Here is a 16,828-nt window from a genome sequence, read left to right as displayed (position 1 = left end):
TCCTTAGTTTTGCGATTTGTTTAGGGGAAAACTTTGATGTATTATAGGATGTTAGAGATGGAAGAAACCTTAAAAATCAGTGAATCCAATTCCTTCAATTTTTAGATGAGGAAATTGAGGGCACAAAAGGAGAAATGACTTACCCAACATCAGAATGTGGCAGTAGCATTGGGTATACATTATGAGATATTTGTTATGAAGTAGAATTCATTATGAAGAAATTGGTCATTAAGATAGTCCCATGAAAAGATCTATTGAAATGTAGCTGTTTAGTATGTTTACTCCTGATATTTTAGTCATATCCTTCTAAGATCCTGCAACATATTAGCTTAATCATTTATTATTTTTATTTTTTAATTATATAAGGTCACTGCAGAAAGCCATGTCCAAATGCATGTAGATACCACTTGCCCAGAGTTTTTGAGGAAACCTTGTACTTATAATAATATATGTGTTTTAAATCTATAAAAATGTAAAGATATCATATTTAATGGAATTTTCCTTTTATCTAATTTTGATAGTTTTATATGATAGCAAAAAGCAAATAATACTGTTATTATTCAATGATAAAAGATATTTCAGGGATAAAAGATATTTCAGGGACTTGCATTCATATTGTCCCTAAGTCATCAAAATCCTTTGTCATGTTTTCTTAGTTTTATCTTCTGCCTCTGGTGTTGGTTGCTTATTTACAAACTTCTGAATTTCATGGATGACCTTTTTGATATCCAGTCCCTTCTTGGTAGCTGCAAGAGTAGCTTCATTGAAAGGGAAAATGAGAACAAAATCACCTGCACAGGAGCATGGTCTCGTGCCCTTATCTGACAGCAAATTTGGGGTGATATTTTTCTTCTTCTTACATGACTCAGAAGATGGAGAGTGATGGAAAGAGTTGAATGTAGTTTGTATATTTCTTATCTTTGGAAAGGCTGCCGGTAGAGAATCTTTTGCCTTCCTTTCTTTTGGTTTTGCAATAAACATTTCTTTAGGAAAAATTTTGATATTTTCCTGTAAGACAGATAAGTTTGCCTTATAGACTATTCCTCTGAACTCTAATAAAGATAAAATTTTGGAAGGCTCCTTATAATGAGATGTATATCCAGACAACGTATGAATTCTGTTTTTTTGTCCAAACTGAGAAATATTTGTCCATTGTCCTGAAGTTTCAAGGTCTCTATCTTTTTTACCTTCTGCCCAGGAAATTTTACACCAATGCTTTGAACTTTCATGGACTCTAACTTTATCACCTCCAGTCCAGGAAATATGAGACCGATGACTTGAAGCTTCATCAGTTTTCTTTTTGGTGTTATCCAGACAAATCTGTTTGAAATGCATTAATTCAATGATATCATGGATAAGCTTTCTCTTCACTGACACATCAGAAGAACAGTCTAAAGATAAGCCAGGACTACAGTTCACTTCCAAAAGCCATGGTTTGAACTTGTCATCAATCAAAATGTCAAATCCAAAGAGCTCAAAGCAATTGGAAGCAGAGGGGACAGAAGGGGCTATGGAGAGAATTGTGAGAATCACCAGGTGATTGATTTTTTGCCACAAAAGCAGGACATCCACATCCTGATTTCGAAGATAAGTGAAAAACCTGCTCAGGGTCCATTTGCAACCTCGGCCAATCCCTTCTTTATTCTTCTTGTAGGAGGCCCCAGTTTTATTGACACTGCTATTGGTCAGATGAGCACATTTGTTCTTCAGGTTATTGAGATCAAACTTTTCAGTGGCAAACCGTACCAGTCCTTCCTGATAGAGGTAAATAGTTAAGGGCTGGAAGCCAGCAACACAAACATAAATACGCAGATCACTTTTATACTTAGCAATGAGGAAGGGATTGCTGATATATTTTTGTACAACTGTTGCACAATCAAAGTTCAAGTCTTTTAAGTCACTGAAAATCATTATACCCCTCCCACGAGACAGTTCTGCTGGCTTGCAAATCCAATAGCTTGGCTTAGTGCCAAGGGTCTCTTTCTCCCTAGAATATTCAGCCACAAATTTAATGTAGTCATTGGGCATGATATAAGTTAGTGGAGAGAAGGCATAAAGAGATGCTCCATAAATCCCTTTCATGTGCTTCAAATGTCTTGCCAAGTAGTCTTTCCTGGTAAGCCTGGTGGTTCCCGGGTGATGATTAAGTCGTTGCCATGGCTTAACATTGTTATGATCAGTCATACAGAAAGCTGAGGTCCGCCAATACAGGTTCCAATCTGCTACCTCCTGCACATCTTCATTATATTTATTCCAACCACGTTCTAGTAGAACATTTTTTACTACTTCAGGAATATAATCATCTGCACGAAAGACCAATGGCTTTAACAAAATTTTTGAATTTTCATCTGTCATCATATGATTTTTTTCTTTACTAAAAGATAGATAATTAGAAAGGGGTTAATACAATGAATTCAGCTTGTCATTATCATAACCTAGCATAATATCTAAGCATAATAATAATTTGGCCTATTTTATTTTGATATTATATGACTGCCCCACTCCAAACTAATTTAAAGGAAATGAATGAGCCCATGTCTATAGTTTATATCCAAACAAGTCCATCTATAATTTAACATTCCTTAGGACTTGTTGCCAAAAGAATAGATCACTTTGTTATTGGGTATGAATGGAGATGTATTAAAAATAGGTCAAACTTAAAAGGGTCAAACTTTGCTGTTGGGCATGAGTATCCACATGTTCTTTAAGTATTGCTTCTAAGGCCACCAGTGCCTGTTGTTCCCATTTGTGTAGGAGCCATTATTCAGATCAAAGAATACAGTGACATTTAATATGAAATTAAATAAACTAGTAATGAAGACATTGGATTTTGTTTTTTAAAAAGATCATCCTTAGTAGGATAAGATGGCAAGAGCAACATTTTTTAAAATTAGTCTAAAAGATTAAAAAAGGTAGGGAAGAGATTCATAATGATGCAGTGAGTTGTTAGCTAATCACCAACAGAATTGAAAAAAAAATTATGAAAAGGTAAGAGATCTATTTGGCTTCAATAGAGGGTTCATTATCGGGGAAAAACTCTTAATAGAATTGTTCAAAAGTGGAATAAAACAACTTTCAGGAACTTAATATGAGGCCTCTTTTTGCCTTATAGTAAAAGTTTTATAGTTCAGAGATGTTTTTTGACTCAGAACAGTATAATGCAATGACCTTATTCAGTTAAATTTGGTTCTAAATTAATTTTGTCTATTTCCAAAAGTTAGTCCTTTTTACCGAAAGTGAAAGTTGACTGCCCACTTGTTGGGGATGCTAAAGAGTAGGAGTTAGTGACATTTTTGTTGTGGCATCACAAAATCATTTTTTGTGCAATCAGTATAGTGAAAGACCTTGAGATCTTTATATACCAGTATAAGTTGAAGAGACTAGAGATGAAAAGGCTTACAGGGAATATGATGACTGTCTTTAAGTATCCTAAGGATTGTCTTGTGGGAAAAGAATTAATCTTTTTTTTTAATAACTTTTAATTTACAAGTTATATGCATGGGTAATTTTACAGCATTGACAATTGCCAAACCGAAAAAGGATTAATCTTAAAGCACAAAAAGGAACAATGGATCAACATTGCCAAGAGGTATATTTAAATATAATATTAAAAAAAAAAACCTTCCTAATCTTTAGAGTTAATCCATAATGAAATGAGCTTCCTTGGTCAGTCATGGGCCTTCCCTTAATAGAGAAATTCCAGCTAAAACTGGATGACTGTTTAGGTGTTGATTGCACATAATGATCAGTGGGATCCCCTCCAATCTTGCTATTCTTTAAGTATTTAAAGAGCTATATAAATACCAGTTATTATTATATTTGCTGACTTCAAGTTCTAAGTAGGGCTCTCAAAAAGATAGGACTAATTGAAATCATTGGCTTGGGATGAATGCATGCTTTGAGGTCCCTGAATACTATTGCAATGAACCAAGATTGGTAGAACTTGGGGATGAAGGGGGAAATAGGTGTTTGGGGGAGGGGAGGGTGTGAGTTGTACAAGTAGTTGCAAAAACAAGATGATAGGTATATATACTTATCATCTATCTATATGTAAATATAAAGTTTTGAAGATGAAAAGAAGAGAAAGAAAAGGAGGAAATAGTTTACAAGGTGGAGATAAAAAAAAGGGAAACAAGGATAGATTCTATGGGATTTCCATGATGAGTGGGCAATATCTAAATGAAGATCCTGCTCTAAAAAATACTGTTGGATAATAGGCATAGTAATAGCTAGCATTTATACAGAGTGTTACATGAGTCTCAATATTGCTAGAATAGTTTGTGTTTATAGATTATTGGGAACCAGTTCTAGGGGGTGGAGAAGAAGAGGAGAGAATAATGTCACACAGACTAGAGGGAAGAGGGCATCAAGAAAAAAAAGGGTTATTCACAGTGTCAGAAGATACACCTCCACAGAAGGCTCCCTATTAAGAAAAAAATAGATTTGACAATTAAGAAGTCAGCTTAAAGAAAGCAGTCTTAGTTCATGATGAAAGCCAGATTGCATAAGATTAGAATCAAATCAGAGAAGAGCAAGTGGAGACCCAAATTGTAGATGGTTTTCTCAAGGAATTTAGCTATGAAGAGGAGGAGAAATAGAACAATAGTTAACAGTGATGGTACCATCAAAAGAGTATAATATTGAGAAGCAGAGATAAGAAATTTCTGTAATCTTTACCTAGTGGCTCCAATTACCCTTACCTCTTTATCATAATGATACTTTTACAGATGAGGAAAATGAGGCTGAGGGTTAAATTACTTGCCCAAGAGTACATAGCTAATATAAGTTCCTGAAGAGAGATTTAAACCAAGATCCCCCTAAATTTAAATCTCTTTATCTGCTATATCTCACTGTTTCTCTAATTCTCAGTTTCTATAGTCCTTTTGGTTGAAGAGGGTTCTAATTATGGAAACTTTTAGACCCTAAATGAGAGAAAGATTATTCTCTACATCCTCTCTGATACACGCTGGTTCATCTGCAGTCAAGGGAGAAAGAATTGATGGCAAAAGAAACTCAAAAAGCTCAAGATGATGGCACGGTATTACTGTGGATACTTGAGGGGGGGCACTTCTGGAGTGGGTGATTTTCCTGAAATCTTTTGGGTGCTGCTCTGTTTAAATATTTGTCATAAGCAATTATGCTCTGGACAAAATGGGGAAGCAGATTTCTTGTCTTCTATATGTAGCAACTCAATTATGAACCTCTTTTATCCACTTTAGAGTGGGTTCTTCCCACTTCAGGGTTCCAAAATCATCTTGTAATCTTTTAATTAAAATATGCTCTTGAGAAAGGGAACATCTATTCACACTAATGCAGAAATAAGAACTTCAAATGTTCCACACAAAGATTAGCCTTGGTAATATTTAGTTTTAAAAATTATTTTAATTCATACCTTTAATAAAGTTTTAGATAAAAATCTTTCCTTCACTTAACCACCTGTCTGATTTTGGAAAGTAATGATAACTGACATGTATATAAAATTTTAAGATTTGCAGAGAATTGTATATGTATTATTTGATTCTTACAACAATCCTAAAAGGTAGGAATGTAATGTAATGTAAACTTTTATAGTTTTTTTAATAAGGGAAAATATTTTCCCTTATTAAAAAAACTATAAAAGTCTAAAATTACACTAGGAATTTTGGGAGTTTTTATGAAAATCCTATGTAAATCCTAGTTTTTACTACAAATTACTATTACCTACTGCTGCTGCCTTTGCTGCTGCTACTACCACTACTTCCACTACTACCATCACTTTCTTCTTCCTCCTCCTCCTTCTCCTCCTCTTTCTCCTCTTTCTTCTTCCTTCTTCTTTTGCTGCTCCTACAATTGCTACTACCATCACCACCACCATTTTACAGATGAAGAAACCAAAATAAGAGAATTTAAATTCTGAGAATCTACTATAGACGAATTTCAATTTTTTTTAAATGCAAGAGAAAGTTTTGGGTGAATAACAGGCTTTCTGTTGCTTTTGAAATCATATTATGTAAATGATATGATATATTATCTGTTCATATGATATTTAGCCTATTCTACCATTGATGTTATCTGTGTAACTTTAGCTATCACTCAATTTCTATAAGTCTCTAGTAGTAATAGTAGTAGTAGTAGTAGTAGTACCACCACCAGCAGCAGCAGTAGTGGAGATAGTAGTAGTAGAAGCAGCAGAAGTAGTAAAAATAATAGTAGAGATGATGGTTGTAGTGCAGTAGCAGTAGCAGCAATAACAGCAGTAGGGTAATAGTAGTAGTAATATCTAGCATTTATACAGAATTTTACACATGAGTCTCAAAATTGCTAGAGTAGTTTTCGGTTTTTATAGCTTATTGGGAAGAGATTAGTATAACTCTTTACTGGGAAGAGATAGTTATATTAAAACAAAATGCATCAGGAAGATTCTGGGAAGATGGTGGAGTAGGTCAGTAAATTTCAAGCTCTCCAGATTTCCCCCATAAACAGAACAAATTTTCACCAAAGAGTTAATATAGACTGGTGAAAAAAATCAAGAGGACTAAGGGGATTTTTGGGGGGGTCCTAGTATAAACCCAAAAGATCTAAAGACAGACCCCAGATCAGGGATTAACTCATGTGAAATGCAAACATTTCTGGGGTCCACAGAAACACTAAGTGGGGAGCCCTGGGGCTAGCTGGGGTTGACTGGAGCCTTAGCAGGAACCACAGAAACTTTCACCTCTGGACAGCTTGGGGAGTTGGAGATCTGAGTCCAGGAAGACAGAAGGAACCTTGGCTGATGGGTCCTACCAGGCTCCACTGTGCTATATATATATGACCCTGGGTGAGAAGGAACCAACACATCCGGTGAATGCAAAAGCCATAGGGCAGGGATGCTGCTGGCTGTGGGCATTTGCAGGAGGATGTTGCTCTTAGTTTGGGATTCTAGATCAGAGGGGAGAGCTGAAGTGAAGCTAGAAGCACCACCCCTCACCACAATTAGAGGTATTTAGACATTTAATACTTCTCTTTTTAAAAAAAAATGAATCAGCAAAGAAAAAAAATCCTAACTGTAGAAAGTTATTATGGCAATAGGGAAGAGTGGGGTTCATCTTCAGAGGAGAACACTTACGTAAAAAAACATCTCTATTCCCAAGGGTAATGTTAAAATGCTACCTGCCCAGAGAGAATTTATAGAAGAACTCAAAAAAGAATTTAAAATTCAAGTGAGAAACATTGAGGAAAAACTAAAAAAAAATAAAAACCATCCAAGAAAAATAGAAAGATTATGAAAAAAATTATCCAACTAGAAAAAAAGATAGTCTCAAAGATGAAAATAACTCTTTCAATATTAGAAATGGTCAAAGGAAAGCCAGTGAAGATATAAAAGACCAAGAAATAACAAGAGAGGATATAAAGAATGAAAACATGTGAAACATAAAAAAAAAACAACAGATCTAGGGAACAGAACAAGAGAAAATATAATAATTGGACTACCAGAAAACTTGACCAAAAATAGAACCTTGACGCAATAATGCAAGAAATAATCCAAGAAAATTGTCTAAAACAGGAGAGGAAAGTAGAAATAGAAAAAAATATATCTACCAACCACTTCCCAGAAATTCTTTGTGGAAAACACATAGGAATGTTATCTTCAAATTTCAAAACCTCCAGACCAAAGAGAAAATTTTGCAAGAAACAAGAAAAAAAATTCGAATATACTAAAGCTACAATTAGATTAATAAACAAAAAACTAGAAATTTCCCATCCTTATTCTATGGGAGAAGAATTTCAGGAACCATGCATTTTTAGATAACATTTGAATTTTAAGTGAGAATTTCAGGAAGGAAACCCTTGATCTCTACCATAATATATGATAATATAGATTAATTGATAGATAAAAATAATAATAGAGATGATGGTTGTAGTACAGTAGCAGTAGCAGCAATAACAGCAGTAGGGTAATAGTAGTAATAATATCTAACATTTATACAGAATTTTACATATGAATCTCAAAATTGCTAGAGCAGTTTCAAGTTTTTATAGCTTTTTGGGAAGAAATTAGTATAACTCTTTTATTAGGAAGAGATAGTTATATTAAAACAAAATGCATCAGGAAGATAACAGTAGGCATTTCTCCATCTTAGCTTCTTGCCCAGACTATTGAGTAAGTAACTTGCATAAGATCACATTGCCAATATATATGTATATATGTATAAGAAATGAAATTTGAGCCTAGATCTTTGTGTGAATATATTATAAATAATATATTCACACAAAGATCTAGGCTAGGATATATATATATCCTTTTTTTCTCTATCTATCTATATCTATATCTATATCTATCTATGTATATATATATATATATATATATAGAGAGAGAGAGAGAGAGAGAGAGAGAGAGAGAGAGACTTTCAATTTAGAAACATATGTATAGGAAGTAAGCAGGGACTTTTCTACCTTTTTTTTTTTGAACATCGTGGTGTTTCACAAATGAGTAACTCCTACAAATGTAAAGGGCTTATCTACCCTGGGAAAATAATGAATATAAATACAGGGTTTTATAAATCTGCCACCTCTAATAATTGTCCATATATTTTCTTTGATGGTTTAACAATAAGATTATTTGAATTTTAGATTCCTTGCAGCCACCCAGCCTCTAAGCTTGGAAGAGGTTGTTTGGGCTGTAATGGCACCATACTTACTTAAAAAATTAAGAGGCAGCCAGGCAGGGGGATCTTTGAAATCAGGATAATCTGCTTTCAGACCATGTATCTGACATTTCTTAGTCCTGCATTCCTCAGAAAGTCACTGAACCTCCCAGGTCATGTCCCAAGACAATAAGGTTATATAAACTGAAAAACAGTTCCTCTTACTCTTTCCTTCTCTAGATGATGAAATTATAGTTGTGTACACATGTAGGGAACTCATTTCACTGATGTTGCAATCTGTAGTAGTAGAGACCTACCCTGGGAGTCAGAAAGACCTGACAACATGATTGAGCAAGTCCCTTAACTTTTGGAGCAGGTGTTGATATGAATTAATAGGAATTTCTTCTTTGGGAATTCCCTTTACTAATTAAAACATAGATCTGGTCCACTTTCCTTGCTTCTTCCCACCCTCTAGTTCTAAGTAATTCTTTCTAGGAATGAAATAATTACCTCAGAATTCCTCACAAGGGTGGTGTGAATTCATTCATGAAAATATATATTTTATATCTCTTCTAAACAAAATCTGTATAGTAAGGTGCCTCCAGGGGGAACCTAGGTGAAGATAATCATCTGATCATTGCTGTGATTAATGTAAACACATTACTAATGTAATTCCTGAAGGGGCTTCCACTGAATACACTCATACTTCCATTTGACCCTGCAGAAAAGGATGGGTAAAAATAGCTTTGGACCATGCATCATTTCCAAGGAGCTCCTGTGTTCCACCTTGGTCAGCTACCTAACTGAATACCTAGATTGGGAAATAAGAGAGTTAGGTTAAGAAAACAGAAATGAGACTATTTAACAATACCTAATATTGAGTGGCCCTGTATAAAGTCCAGAGACCATGGTTTCAGAGGACTAGAATAAAAATATTTGTAGATTTTATTTAAATTTAACTTTTACCAATCATCAATGAACTGTATTATCTTTCTGTCTCTGTAAACTTAGTATGTTTCCTTTTCTCCACATTGTTCCTTTTAAGTTATTTTTTTGCTTGAAAAACCCATATCTATGTTAAATATTCTCCTTAGACAGCTAATATCTTGAGACACATTTTTATATATTGAAGAAAGAAATAACAAAGTACATTAAGGTAGAGAGGTAGAACAGTGGATAAAGCACTAGACTAGGAGCCTAAAACCTAGATCAAATCCCTCCTCAGCCATTTCTTAATTCTGCTACTCTGGCAAGGTCAAGCTTAATTTTCCTCATCTATAAAATGGGGATAATTATAACACTTACATTAAAGGGTGGTTGTGAAAATTGAAGGCTTTCCCCAAATCTTTAAATGCTATATAAAGGTGAACTATCATTGCTAAAGTAAGTCTCCTTTCAAAGACTTTAGACAAGAGAGTAATTTCTTCTTATTGATCTTCTTGGTAGTCCCCTCTCATTTTCTCTCTTATGCTTTTTTAACACTTTATTTCTATGTAACAACTGGAAGAATTTCCAGGCTGATTCTTTGTAAAATTGTTTTTCTTTTCTAGACCTCAAAACTTTCAAAATGGCCCCTACTCACTATCCAACATTATTCTGCCATGTTCATGTCAATCGATTTCACATATTGATTGTGTCACTTAATAAGAATTTAAGAGCTTGATATGTGCTAAGTGCTGTGTTAGAATTCATGGTAAATTACTTAGCAATCAAGTGAAACTACTTCTGTAGTTTATTACCAGAAGTGAGTAGTTTACCGACTTTACCTTTAGACTCAGCTTACTCAAGGCTGTAGTATGCTCTCACAAGACTGTTGATTAATGTTTATGGTTTTATGATAGTCTAATTTAAGCAATGTTATGTAGCATTTCAAGAATAACAATCTGCTTTGTCCACTATAGAAAGACCACACAGGGCAACAGCAATAGAATTTGGCTAGTGTTACTAAGCAAAGGGGAACCTATTAAAAGATTTTCTAATTAACAAAACAAAAATAAAAATAATTTATAACATATAGCCCAGAAGGCATTTTTCTCTATTCAGCTTGACATTTGTCTTTGCAGTTAATTATTTATTATCCCCTAGCCATAGGTGATGGTAAATTTTGTAAAGTGATATGTAATTAAGTTCCTCCCCCCTCTTTCCTAGGAAACAAAATACAGTTTTTGCAATTGTCTTTTTCATTTGATTGATGTATACAGCCAAAGCCAATGAACTAGACACTAATACTGGTATTTCTGGGACTATCTTGTTCAGTTTTGTTGTTTAAATTCCTCAAATTTACTGGAAAGTGGCCAATTTTGTCTTCACTTTGTTATTTTCATAATCTTAGCTTGTGTTATAGCTCTCTATTATTGTTTTAATTAGGAAGAGAAAAATAAGCTAGTGAGGGTCATACAGATTGTTAACAAATAAAGGAAAAAGTATAATGAGGCTCTAAATTTTTATTCTTGGTTGCACTTTTTCCATAATAATCACCATTGGTGAACCAATAGAATATATGCTTCTAGAGGATGGTGATTTATTTTTTCTTTGTATCAGAAGCACCTAGTATCATAATTGGCACTAGTAAAGAATTTATAAACTAATAAATTTGTTACTTGATCCATAAGTTGCTTTGCAGTACTACTGCCATACTTTGCTTTTTGTTTTAATGTTCTGTCTTCTTGGTACAACTACACAGGTTTCGTAAGAGATTCCACTGATATTAAGAAGAATGATATTACTGTGACTTATGGATAAAGGAGGAAAGATACTATCCACTTCCATATTCTTAGAAAACTACACCAAGATAATACTTAGAACTACTCAGTCATCACTGACCCTGGCTTTATGACACAGACACATTTTTCTATGAAGAGCAAAATGTAAGATACGATTAAAGTCTATCTATGATCACTTGGGGAATTGTAATCATGGAAACATATCACTTATCCAAATACAATTCTATTTCTTCCTCACTCCAAGACAAATGTTCTTGTGACTTAAGCATATACCAATAGAGTTGGAATCATGCCATCGTTGATATAGAAAACAAAGTACATCTTCCAGCTCCATCTGGAAATTTACATTTTCCATGTCAATATAGCTGTTTTCCTATACCTGAACTACACTGTTCAAGAAGTAACAAAAATGGACATAGTCTGACGTTCAAACCTAGAATTCTAGTGGAACTAAAAGCTTCTTGGAATACATGAAGGATTTTCACCATAACTCTAGATTTAAGTATTCTTACAATTATGCTTTTGCCCCAAATCAAGCCCTGTAGAAGCTCTGCAGTAAATATCTTGTGAGAAAGAGAATCTTTGATATGGACCAACTAGGGTTATAGATGGAGTAGGCAATATAATTTAAGAGTTTTTAAGAAAGTTCTTATGATATCACCAGCCTACTGAATTTTCACGATACCTTACTCTTCTACTAGCCAGTTTCAGACCTTGACTAATAGTTGTTATTGTTTGTCCTTTGCTCTTGAAGAGACCATGGCATCATGGAAGCGATGCCATGATATGCAATGAATAGGATTTAAGTGAGGGAGGGCTATGCAAGGTCACCTGCCTCACTTTTTCCTCCAAAGCCATCTAAGTCCAGTGGTAAGACACAGATCAAGAAGACTGGAGATGGTTTATGTGGCTTATAGTTATACATATTGATCACATTAAAAATAAAAACTAATTATGAATTTGTAGGCTCTCTGAAAGGATTTCAGAGATTCCCAGGATGCTCTGGATCAGACTTTGAGAACCACTGCTTTAGGAAAATAGAAACAGATGAATTTAGCACCAATTTAGCAAGGAAAAAAATAAATTAAAATAATAAGTGCTAAGTTCTTTCTACTGTACAGTTAAGTGGAGTAGAGGATAGCATTCTGGATCTTCCAGGGTGATTCTGAGGATCAAATGAAATGGTAATTGTAAATCACTTAGCGTAGTGTTTGGCATTTAGAATACAAATATATAAAAATAATTTGTATTGTTATTGTTATTATTATCCCAACTTGGTCCTCTCCTAAGTGGCAAGTATCTAGCAGCAGTCAAAAAAAAATAACAGGAAGTTTTGTCTCCTCACTACTAAATAGTTTCTTATCCCAGATTCATCTTAATTTCCCTCCCTACCAGCTGAGAATATATTTTTAACAATTTGCTCCATATTACAGTTGATGGTACTTTTTGTAGCCGAAAGAAAGTTCTAATTTTAATTTTATCTATTTTTTCCAGCAGAGACCATTTTGAAGCATTACTTTGACAATCCAATTAGCTAAAATAGACAAAAGATATGCATATTAAAAATATTTTGCTGCTTCCAAAATCACATGTTTTTTGCTCTTGCTATTCCAGGGAAAACCCCAATTCCCCTTTCCCCATATTTTCCCCTTAGGATTTTCCTTTCTTCCTTCCTAAAAATAATCCATGGTATTGAATTGTCTGTGAGAGGAAAAAGTGAAAACAGGAAAAGAAAAGTTGTCTTAAGAGGATTTGAAAGTTTTTTGCCATATGTTGGTATTTTTCTTAGACCTAAAAGTTCTTTCAGCTACATGTTAAATTTTGTACAACAAACAATGTTATACATTTTTTAATTATAGAATTTTAAATCATAGAATGTCGTAGTGTCAAAAGAATCAAAATGTTGATTACCTAAAGTATAATAGTAAAGTGAATTTCAAGAGTAAAAAAAAAAAAATCAAAGAAATGGATGAATAAAAAAGGAGATTGATTGGTCACATCTTGGAATCAAGATTTAACATTCATATTTATATTTAATTGATATCCTCATCAAAAAGAATTAGAAAATGGGAAGGACTCAGAGGCACACTCAGAGTACCACTCAGAGTGAGTTGTACTGACTCTGGAGTTAATTGGCCTGGGTGCCAATTTTGATTTTTGATAATTGCTACCTGCTTGATCTCAGATAAGATACTCAACTTACTTGAAACTTCTGTTCACTCCTCTGTAAAATGAGGGCAAGGGACTAGACTCGATGGGTTCTAATTCCCTTCCAGTTCTAAATCGATGATTTTTTATGTTCTACAACATAATGGATATACTTGGTGATGAAAATTTGTGGAAAGAATGAAGAAGAGTTTCCACTTGGCTGCTCTCCTGGACTTCATGATCCCTAGAAACTTATTCTGTAAAATGAAATTGTCTGAAACTCACACTTTTTCAGAAACTCTTTCTTGTTGGAGAGTGGGGAGGGTGCATATTGGATAGCTAGCTTCTTCCCAGATTCTCTGTCATTTAAGGAAGGTTCCCCAGAGCATTCACTTCATAATTTTTGTGCCCAGCTGCTCTACTCCACTTCATAATCTCCAAACCTGAAAGATAATCCAAATTCTGCAAGATAAAATCAACTCTGAAATCCATACCTCTTTAGATAATTTCCTACCCTGGCTTTAGGACTTCATTATGACCTAAGTTGCTCCTATTTCTTTTTCAGTTTTTTTGTTTGTTTGTTTTTTAATATATTGTCTTCTTAAATTAGTTTGTAATCTCCTCAAGGGTAGGGATTGTCTTTGAATCTCTAGTACTTAGCACAATGATGGTAAATGATTAATGTTTATTGTCTCTGAGATATCTGAGAAATAAAGGATGGGTTTTATTCTGTTCAATTAGAAGGAATACTAACATAGTATATACTCATGGTAATTCTGTTTGGGACTGAACGATTGTCAAATAATAATAAAACATTTTTTCCATGCCAGCTGTCTCCAGACTGGAATTTACTATATAATTCTCATTCTGCCAATGTTACTGAACCATTGAGTTGTCAGAATCCCATCAGCCTGAATGTATTTAACTGCTTGCCACACCATAGTTGACTGCTTTGATGTTGATTGAGAGCACAGTCAGTGACTGGAGTCAGAAGGAAATAGAGGATATTAAATAGAAGACATTGGACATATCCTTCCTTTCTTCCCGCTAATTCACTACAAGCAGAAAGCCCCAGGCAGGAGTGTAGCTAATCCACTAGGGATCAGAAAACATTCTGATATGCTGAAATCAGAATCATAAATGTGAATTCCCATTTTATTCTAGTCCTTTGTTTCTTTACCTGGCAAATGATAGGTAAGGTCCTTTCCAACTCTAAAAATACATGGTCCATATTCCTCATAGATAAACACATTTCATTTCAATTGTATTCGTCCAGCAATCCCCTAATAAATTACCCTGAAGTCTTTATCTATTTCTAATAATCTAATTTTTCTTGTGTTTGTCTATTTTATTCTTGCTGCATCTGAATTTCCAATGGGTGGTAATTAAAGCAACAAAGATATTTACCTGAGGCACAAAAATGGTTGGGAAAGGGATGAGAAACAGCAGTAGTAGCACAGAGTCTTCTCTTGGGAGTGGGTAGAAGGAAGTACAGTCCAACTAGTAATCAAATTGGAAGAAGAAATAGCCTGTAATTGTAAAAGGGTTCCATAGTTAGCCTCTAAATAGGCAATTCCAGGGTGGGGCTAGGTGAGGTCACACAGGCTGATGAAGAACTGCAAAGCATGATACATGTAGGTGGGAGATTCCTGATGACTTTGGGGAAAGAAATGAACCCTTAGAAATCAAGTTTGTCTTTATGATGTTGGTGCCTGATTGCTTTGTTCTAGTTACTTCTCCAGATAGAATATCCAGAATGTTTTAGATGTCTAAGATGAAGAAAATAGACTGTAGATTGAGAGTATGTTAAGACTAGTCTAACTTAATTCAGAAGGAAATAGTGGAAAACCCTTGTCCCCTCCACACATAGGAACTTTATGGGTAGGAACCACCTGGAGCTGATAAAGAACAGTAAAAATCAACTAATAAAAATGATGAAACAAAATCTGCTTCCACACTGAATGGTAATATGAAGAGTGATATAGCCTAGTGTTTTTTAAACTTTTTCTACTTGTGACTCTTTTTCCTTTCCAGAAAAATTTTTATATGACCCTGGGCACATAAGTATATAAAACATGTATAAAACTGAAACATTTATTGATAATCATAATTTCATAACCCCTACATTCAGTTATATGATTCCCTAGGGGGTCGTGACCCACAGTTTAAGAAACTTTGATCTAGTCAATCTATATTATATCACTGTATATTTGATCTACACCAATCTTTGCCTTATAGAGTTTACTCATCTTCTCCCCTTCTCCTTACCTCATATCTTTTTGACATAATCCTTGACCAGTTCTTTCTTTAATCCTCTGATATAGAAGTGGCCTTCCTTCTTGTCAAGATCAGTCCCTCTACTTGTATCCTTGATTGCTATCCCCTTCCATTACTGCCTGTATATTGCCCTATCCCCATTGCCATTCATTATTCTTCCTCTTGAATCTTTTAACTTCTCTTAATTATCTACTGGTCCTTCCTTGTTTTCTATAAACATGCCCAACTCTTCTTTATCCTTTAAAAAAATCCTCACAAGACCCTACCATATCCACAAGCTCTAGCCCTCTCCCGGCTACTGTCTTCTCTGGGTTTCATGATGAATTACTGTCCTTCGGTATTTCTCTTATTTTCTGACCAAGTGATTTCTCCTTTGTTAGATAATGATTCATGTTCCATCCTACTTGGGTACACTTCAAGATTCTATCTTGGATCCTTTTGTTTTTTCTCTCCACACCCTCTCATTTGAGGTCATCAACTCCCATAGATTTCATTATGATTTCTATACTAATGTTTCATAGAATTAACTATTCCTAAATTTTCTCCCAAATTCTAATCCTTTAATCTAATCATCTAATCTAATCCAGTGATCAATGTCTATTGGATTTTTCAAATGAATGATCCATAGATACTTCAAACTTAATATGTTAAAAAAAAATTCATTATATTCTCCCCCCCAAACCTACCCCTTTTCTAAACTTCCTTATTTTTGTTGAAGGTCCAATTATCTATGTTTGTAAACTCTGTCATCTGATCAGTTTACCCATATGTCTAATCAGTTTCAAATCTTATTGTTTCAACCTCTATAACATCTTTCCACTCAAGTAGCCACCATCTTTTCACTGGGCTATAGTAATACTCTCCTAAGTGAGGACTCTATCCAATCTATCCTCATTCTGAAGTGTACGCTAAAACAAACAAAAATAAAATATACCATAAATAATGTTAATTTGTAGTTTCCTAAGTCAATATGTGGCTCACAGAAATCTGTTTCTTTTTGAGTTTGCCACCATTTTCTAACATTACACTCCATCCCCCTTTGCACAGTCTATCTCCCATGACTAAGAAGTATTC

The 16,828-nt window shown here is 34.4% G+C and overlaps 1 protein-coding gene and 1 long non-coding RNA gene across 4 annotated transcripts; one reads left to right on the top strand and one right to left on the bottom strand.

The window, feature by feature from the left end:
* Positions 1–259: 259 nt before the first annotated feature.
* TTLL2 (tubulin tyrosine ligase like 2) lies at positions 260–16,181 on the bottom strand. Of its 2 annotated transcripts, XM_031937497.1 has the most exons (5): positions 15,746–16,181; positions 14,885–15,006; positions 13,763–13,920; positions 9,117–9,218; positions 260–2,374 (listed from the first exon to the last, which is right to left on the bottom strand). In XM_031937497.1, the coding sequence occupies exon 5, from the start codon at positions 2,356–2,358 to the stop codon at positions 643–645; it is 1,716 nt and encodes a 571-aa protein (XP_031793357.1). In that variant the 5' UTR covers positions 2,359–2,374; positions 9,117–9,218; positions 13,763–13,920; positions 14,885–15,006; positions 15,746–16,181; the 3' UTR covers positions 260–642. The 2 variants fall into 2 exon arrangements, with proteins under 2 accessions (XP_031793357.1, XP_012404916.1); XM_012549462.2 differs by lacking the exon at positions 9,117–9,218.
* LOC116419123 lies at positions 1,445–12,114 on the top strand. 2 transcript variants are annotated; one of them, XR_004229386.1, is made up of 4 exons: positions 1,445–1,536; positions 1,655–1,764; positions 3,515–3,589; positions 11,290–12,114. It is a non-coding gene; the product is annotated as an uncharacterized LOC116419123 (long non-coding RNA). The 2 variants fall into 2 exon arrangements; XR_004229387.1 differs by lacking the exon at positions 3,515–3,589.
* Positions 16,182–16,828: the final 647 nt, after the last annotated feature.

Source organism: Sarcophilus harrisii, chromosome 4 (assembly GCF_902635505.1).
Source record: "Sarcophilus harrisii chromosome 4, mSarHar1.11, whole genome shotgun sequence".
NCBI lineage: Eukaryota > Metazoa > Chordata > Mammalia > Dasyuromorphia > Dasyuridae > Sarcophilus > Sarcophilus harrisii.
Note: the sequence above shows the minus strand (reverse complement) of the source record. Positions and strands in the feature narration are given on the sequence as shown.

What these genes read in the sequence shown, in the direction of transcription:
- TTLL2 (XM_031937497.1), bottom strand. Translation starts at nt 2,358, where the DNA reads ATGATGACAGATGAAAATTCAAAAATTTTGTTAAAGCCATTGGTCTTT.